This window comes from Alexandromys fortis, unplaced genomic scaffold (assembly GCF_014885135.2).
Source record: "Alexandromys fortis isolate MF-2015 unplaced genomic scaffold, M_Fortis_MF-2015_v1.1 scaffold_12, whole genome shotgun sequence".
In the NCBI taxonomy this organism is placed as follows: Eukaryota; Metazoa; Chordata; class Mammalia; order Rodentia; family Cricetidae; genus Alexandromys; species Alexandromys fortis.
Genome location: NW_026067937.1, coordinates 14,981,835 through 14,989,445, shown reverse-complemented (window position 1 = coordinate 14,989,445; position 7,611 = coordinate 14,981,835). Strand labels below are relative to the sequence as shown.

At 45.6% G+C, this 7,611-nt stretch overlaps 1 protein-coding gene across 1 annotated transcript in view; it reads right to left on the bottom strand.

Annotated features, from left to right (window-relative positions):
* The window catches only part of Hsd17b12 (hydroxysteroid 17-beta dehydrogenase 12), a 150,626-nt gene extending 144,429 nt beyond the window's left edge, over nucleotides 1–6,197 (bottom strand). Inside the window, exon 1 of the mRNA XM_050147134.1 lies at nucleotides 5,989–6,197. Coding sequence (XP_050003091.1) covers nucleotides 5,989–6,148 — 160 coding nt within the window. The 5' untranslated portion in view covers nucleotides 6,149–6,197. The remainder of the gene's footprint in view (nucleotides 1–5,988) is intronic.
* Nucleotides 6,198–7,611: the final 1,414 nt, after the last annotated feature.

Sequence of the window (7,611 nt, the reverse complement as noted above, 5' to 3'; positions counted from 1 at the left end):
GGGGGGGCTTCAGAGAGCTGAAGCTGTGGGAAAGCAAGAGCTGTGAAGAGCCAACCATGCAGTTGCTGCAAGCTCCAGACACCATTGAGACTCTCTAGCTTCAGAGCATTGCTGAGGAGGTGACTGACAGTCCCCATTCTGTGAAGCCCAGGCCTGTAGCACCCTGACCTCAGAGCTCCACTAGCTGGCCCCAGCATCCTAGGATCCGAGCAGGGACACTAAGAGACGGCACTTTGCCTACTAATGCATTCCATTTAATAAAACAACCAGAACTGGGCTGGTGATGACACGGTGACACAGGCTTTCCACAGGTCATATGCAGGGGGATCTGGGAAAACACAGATTATCAAGGCTTAGAAATGATAGTATCTGAGTATTGTGAAGTTAAGAATCAAGGGAATTTCCCAAGGGATTAAATCTGGAGAAGGATCAAAGACGACTTAAAGGTTTTTCAAATGTACTCGAAAAACTGAATTTCTCTAAGTCTATCCTAGCTTGAACTTATTAAAGGAAGCCAGACACAAACAACTGCCTAGCAAATTTTTACCAAGTACAGAATTCTCCTGTGGCCAGGCTCATTACTTTCTAATCTTTTATAACTTCAGACTGTCAGCATGAAGTTGGCTATGTGACTACAAATGTTTCCTCATCACAACAATCCTTCCTAATCAAATCTGTGGGCTGTGTATACAAAATATGTTCAATGTTACTTATTACCCATGAAAATGCAAGAGACTGCATTAGGAACTCACCTACCTCATTTAAAAGATGAAGTTATACTTAGGTTAGCTGTCTTTGTTCAAGGTCAGTTTAGTGAGCAAAACTGCTTGCCCTCGCCCAGATAACTCCAAAGCCAATCTGTTAACTATATACTACGATGTAATACAATGTAAGAGGCTCTCATTGTTAACGTCTTTAGATTGTCTACTCTTTCCTCCAACCCTCCTATGACTAGGCTGTTGTACTTAATGGTGGTACAGATAACTTTTTAGAAAGTCGAGTCTTGCTGGAATTCCCAGTTGGAGAGAAGACAAAATTTGCCTTGTTTTGCTGCGAGGGGGGAGGGGGGCAGGGGTGGTGAATCAGAAAATAAAACAAAGCTGTACTTCTGACAGGCTTTTCAATTCACACTACGGTGTTATGGGCGTCCTTGACAAAATGATAATCCAGTGCCTGGCCACTCAAAACCCTTATTACTCAGACCCTGCTAACAGAATTCTCACACCACAGTGGTTTGATTTTCCCTTCCCTCTCTGTTTGGGGGTGGGGGATGTCTGCAAGGTTTTCTTCCCTCTGTTTTCTGCCACCCTTCATCAGGCTAACTCACAAGGGCCCTTCAGAGCTCTGTTTGGGAATCACTTCCAGGGACAGCTCTGATCTCCCTCACAGGCTGCCGTTTAACACTGTTTTCCCACCATAATCCTCTCACCGGGTCCCATTTGCCATACACTGGCCCTCACTGAAACAGAAACTTACAAACTGCATTTACTAAACAGCACTGGCTCCCTGCTTGGGCCCATGAGGTAACCAAGTGAAGGAGGAAAGCCTAGCATCTCTGTCTTCATTTTGTCTCTGTTTTTCTCACTCTCTGGCTACTGAAATCATGTAACCGTACAGTCTGCAATTCCAGGAAGGGCAGTGGAACAAACCCTCCATCCCATGTTGACTACTAGCTGTGAAACCAGAGCTATACTCTGGAACAGAAGTGAACACCCACTAGGAACCAGAATGGTCCCTTCCCAGAAGGACAACTAAGACAGGATGACAGTGGGTTGCCTTTCTGTCTTAGTGACAGTGTCCTTTGCTTTACAGAAGCTTCTCAGTCTCAGGAGGTCCCATTTATTCAATGAGGCCCTTAATATTTGTGCTGCTGGGGTTATACGTAGGAAGTGGTCTCCTGTGCCCTACTCCTGTTGTAGAGTACTTCCCACTTTCTCTTCTATCAGGTTCAGTGTGTTCGGACTGATATTGAGGTCTTTAATCCACTTGGACTTGAGTTTTGTGCATGGTGATAGATATGGATCTATTTTCATTCTTCTACAGATTGACATCCAGTTTTGCCAGCACAATTTGTTGAAGATGCTCTCTTTTTTGAGACAATGGGGATGTTCTATCGGGAACTCACCAAGGCCAGCTGGCCTGGGTCTGAAAAAGTCTAGGATAAAACCGGTCTCGCTGAACATAGCGGACAATGAGGACTACTGAGAACTCAAGAACAATGGCAATGGGTTTCTGATCCTATTGCACGTATTGGCTTTGTGGGAGCCTAGGCAGTTTGGATGCTCACCTTACTAGACCTGGAGGGAGGTGGGTGGTCCTTGGACTTCCCACAGGGCAGGGAACCCTGATTGCTCTTTGGGCTGACGAGGGAGGGGGACTTGATTGGGGAAGGGGGAGAAAAATGGGAGGCGGCGGTGGGGGATGAGACAGTAATCGTTAATAAATAAACAAATAGCCGGGCGATGGTGGCGCACGCCTTTAATCCCAGCACTCGGGAGACAGAGGCAGGCAGATCTCTGTGCGTTCAAGGCCAGCCTGGTCTACAGAGCTAGTTCCAGGACAGGCTCCAAAGCCACAGAGAAACCTTGTCTCGAAAAACCAAAAACTAAATAAATAAATAAATAAATAAATAAATAAATAAATAAATAAATACAGGATGACAGAGACAAATACACTTCTCAGACCAGCTAATGGGACCGGAGCTGAGATAAGAAAGGGTCAATGGTGGTCAAGACCACACCTTGACTAGAGCTGCTTAATTATGCACACCACTGATATGGGATTTCCCTCTGTGTGCTGTGATTACCATTGGTTAATAAAATACCTCTTTGGGCCTATAGCAGAGCTATAGGGGAACAGAGCTAGGTGGGGAAAACTAAACTGAATGCTGGGAGAAAGAAGGGCAGAGTCAGAGAGAAGCCATGTAGCCCTACCAGAGATGGATGCCCGGAACTTTAGCAGGTAATCCACAGCCATGTGGCAACACACAGATTAACAGAAACGGGTTAAACTAAGATGTAAGAGTTAGCCAATAAGAAGCTAGAGCTAATGGGCCAAGCAGTGTTTTAAGTAATATAGTTTCTGTGATTGTTTTGGTTCTGGGCAGCTGGGACAAACAAGCAGCTTAATACAACATACCACATGCCTTTTGCCCAGTTCTTCCTCTATTGAATCAATAGTTTTTGGCAGAAGACACATGAAATCACTGGACCCTGCATCCGGTCCTTTCCCAGTGTAGCCAACTGAAACAAACTTTCTTCTGCTTTCACCATCATCTGGAGACAGACAGCTGAGCCTAGCCTGCTAAAGATACCAGCACACAGGAGTTTCTGCCCTGAAAATTCACACGAGATTGCTAGTATAAGATCCATGGCCCCATCCAATAGTGTTATACCACACTAAGAACAAGAGAAGTGAAATAAAATGTCAACTTTCCAAATGTATCCTTATCTAGACATAGCATTTAGTGGCATTGGAACTGATATATACAAATCCATTTGCTCAGTTAATCTTACTAATTTTGTTATGCTATTAATTCAGCAACAATTATGTCCTAGTTTGTCTCCACTACTGTGATAAAAAGACCATGACCAAAACAACTTAGGGAGGAAAGGGTTTATTTCACTTTCTTTTTTTGTTGTTGTTGCTGTTTTTGTTTTTTGTATTTTTGCTTTTCAAAATAGGGTTTCTCAGTATCTTTGGAGCCCGTCCTGGAACTAGCTCTTGCATACCAGGCCGGCCTCGAACTCACAGAGATCCGCCTTGCCTCTGCCTCCAGAGTGCTGGTATTAAAGGCGTGTGCCACCACCGCCCGGCTCATTTCACTTTTAACTCCAGATCACAGTCCACCATGGAGGAAAGTCAGAGAGGACTCAAGACAGGAACCTGGAACCAGAAACTGAAGCAGAGGTCATGGAAGAATGCTACTCACAGGCTTGCTCCTCACAACTCACTCAACTTACTGTTTACACAACCAGGATCACCTGCCCAGTGGTGGTACCACCTGCTACATCAATCATTAGTGGGCAGACTGCCATACAGGCTTGGCTACAGGCCAGTCGAATTCAGGCACTTTCTCAGTTTAGGTTCCCTCTTCCCAGATGACTCAAGCCTAAGTCAAGTTGACAAAACCCTAACCACCACTACTTATTACATAATAAGATATTAATTATCTACAGAGAGGAAGATAAATTAATATCACTAGCAGAAACCAGGCAAAGTCCCCTAAGAATAACTCCCACTATTTAAGATCTAAGCTACATGGAAATGTTTACAAATTACAATTGGCCAATTAGTTTTATAGTTGTTTTCTTGGGGGTGCGTATTTGGGGGAAGGTGGCAATTGTGCCAAAGCACAGGTGTGGAGGGAGGCCAGAGCTTGCCTGCCGGTCTCCCCTTCCTCTCTGTAGGTAGTCCTGGGCATGGAAATCAGGTTGGCCAAGTTTAGGACTACTTTACCTGCTGAGCCATCTTGCCAACCCCCGATCACTTCTTTTGCTTCAGCATTTAAAATACAGTTAAAAAAAATTCCCAAAATTCTAGCATAAACTGACCTCAACAATATTTCATCGTATGACACCATGGTTCTCTCTCCTGTCCCAAAGTTCAGCTCAAATTTCTTTTTTAAATTTTACATAATAAACTCTCCCCTAATTTACCAATTTCCCATCCTGTGGAGACAAATCTAAGAGCAAATGTTCCTTTTCCAATAGCAATGTCACCTCCCTTGATGTTCACCATGTATCTGTATGTATGTGTGCATTTACCATGTGAGTTTTAGCCTGTATAAACATTTTTAAAAAGAAAAACTAAAGTAACACTAGGCTTTCTTTGCAAAAGTATCTTATTGGACAGCTGATTCCCTATGGCATTACTGTCATGACTTTTAAAAGAAATACAAACCAGTTTTTCAAGCTGAAAACAATGAATACGAGCAAGCCAATTGGGAAATTATAATGTAGCTCTTAGTAACACTGAACACATTTTCCCAGGGACTGTGAAGAGATAACAGATGATTTTGAAAAGCTGTGTAAAATCACTATTTGCCCCACATCAAGGAACGACCTCACAAACTCATTTCTACTTCAAATATTTTCTTATAATATTAGGTCGTTGTCCCAAAAGATTAGCTGTCATGTCTTTCCTGTTAAGTTGTTCAAATGTTCTTTAATCAACAAAATAGAAAACCTGAAAAGTAACATGATGTGTTTTGCACAAAGACAACAGGCAACCACATCCCAAAAGTCTATAAAACGTTGAGAAGTGAACAATGAATTACAAAACACCATAGAACCACAAATACGTCACAAATAATTAGGTATTTTTTTCAAGGGTCAAAAAGAATTGAAGAAACAAAGGGGGTGGAGCCGAACCACCACTTTCTCAACCTCTCTGGTACGACCTTTGTTCTAGTTTTTTAAATCTGCCACGCGAAAAGCACAAGGTTCCCGTGTTCTGCTCACTTTTTGTGAAAACACTTTTTCTCAACCCTTTTGCAAAAAGTACTGCCGATTACGATATGAAGACTTGCCGTTTTCCCAGCACAGCGCTTCTTGCTCATTGGAACTCCAGAATAATTTAGCAAGAATTTCTCTGACCCCTCCCCTAGCCCCCAAAGGACTTTGTCAATGACATGAAAGAAACCCAATCCACGTAACTGGAGAGACAAGTTTCGCAAGATCAGGACTTCTGAAACTCGCTGTCCCCGCACCCCTTCCTCCTATCCTCACCTATGCTTCTCATCCATAGCACAGGCCAGTTTTCAAGCCACGTGAGAAACTTTATTAAAAACACTGCAAGGGGCAGAGCAGACAAGGCACCTGACTCCGGCCGCCAACTCAGGATGGTTTCGACGGGACAAGCCCCAGGGAGTTAAGAAAGGTTTCCTTCGTGCCCACAAGGCTGCAGGTCCAATGCTCGCAGGCTCTGCACGAGTTTGCGCGCTGCAGAAGCCGGCTCGCGGCGGGAGGGCCGCGGTGGTCCACTCACCTGCCCATTCTCCGAGCCGCGGGCCGACGCTGGCCTCGTTGCCCACGCACCACACCTGGAAGGCCCTGAAGAGGGAGTACGAGGCGCGCAGGGCCAGGTAGGCCACGGTGCTCGCGCCCACCCAGTACAGGAAGCCGGCCGCCGGGAGAGTGCGCTCCATGGCTCGCGACTAGGCCTCACTACCACCGTGAATGGGGAAGAAAAAAAAAAAAAACGAATGAATGGAGCGAGGAGGCGGTCCCGGCCGTGACGCCGAGGACGCCACTGACAGACGCCCTCTTGGGACCCAAGGCCCGCCCACGGCGCCAATCCATGTCGCCATTGGTGGCTTCATCGTCCTTTGAGCGTACTGTGTCTACCATTGGTTAGACTCCGTTTAGTGGCCCCGCCCATACGCCCCGCCTTCGTGCTCAGCGCCCCATTTTCTATTAAGAGAGTGGATCGCTCACATGCCACTCAACATTTGGCCCCGCCCACAAGCTCACATCGCGCCACCGAAGCTCAGGGATCTCTCATTGGCAGAGGCGGCCCTCACGACTGCGCGTTGATTGGCCGATGAGACCTAACCTCGTATTTCGGGAAGGAATGAAACCGGAAGGAAAAAATTGTAGTGGAAGCGGCGCGGAGCGGCGCTTGCGTTTACGCCTTTGCATTAAACACTTTCAGACTCCTGTTAATCCCATGAACTTCTCGGATGAAGGGTTGGGGTTCCCCGTCTGCGCCGCACTCTTTCGCTCCAAATTCTAAATGCCTTCCTTAGCTCCCACATTGAACTTTAGACTCGTGGTTCCCAGTAATTCGGAATTCCAGACTACTACATAGTAGCGTTAACAGTTGTAATATGAATGGAAATACAAGAACACAGCTTGTGGAACAATTCTCCTTGAAAATTTTTGGTTTTTGAGTGGACCTTGAAGAACCAGAATCACATTATTTCTGGTTTTGTGGGAGGATGTGGAGTGAGGAGAGTGGGTGTGTTTGTCCGACTTCGCAGTAGCAAAGATATTCTAAAGAGACATTCATGTTCTTTAACTATCAAGACTATTAAAACAATGGACTCAGAAGAGGAACCTATCCACACCTCCCCGGCGTTTTATGCTGTGGTAAAAAGAAAGCCTAAAACCTGGGCAAACTCTTCTCCCAGAACACCTTACAGGAGAGGCAATGAGGGGTCAGTGGTGGTGGCTGACACACTTGGGCTGGGACTGCTTAGATATGCGTAACTCTAGCCTTCTTCTTAAACCATAACCGCTCTTCAGAACCTGAAACACAGTCTTGGTGGTCGGTGCCAGTTCTCTTTTGTACTTCTTCCTAATGTGGCCACAGTGAATCTCTCTCTCTCTCTCTCTCTCTCTCTCTCTCTCTCTCTCTCTCTCTCTCCCCCTCCCTCCCTCCCTCCCTCCCTGCTCTTCACTATTAATTCAACTACATTAATTGACTATTCAAGGACAGGTGGTATATGCCTTTATATATGAGAGTGTACAGCCAGAGGGTGACATGGGTGTAATTTTTATTTTTGGTTTTATTCTGGCTTGGAGGCAGTCTCTACGAAGCCCTGGTTGTCCTGGTGATAACTAAGTAGGCCAAGCTGATCTCCAACTCAGATATCTGCCTGCCCACACC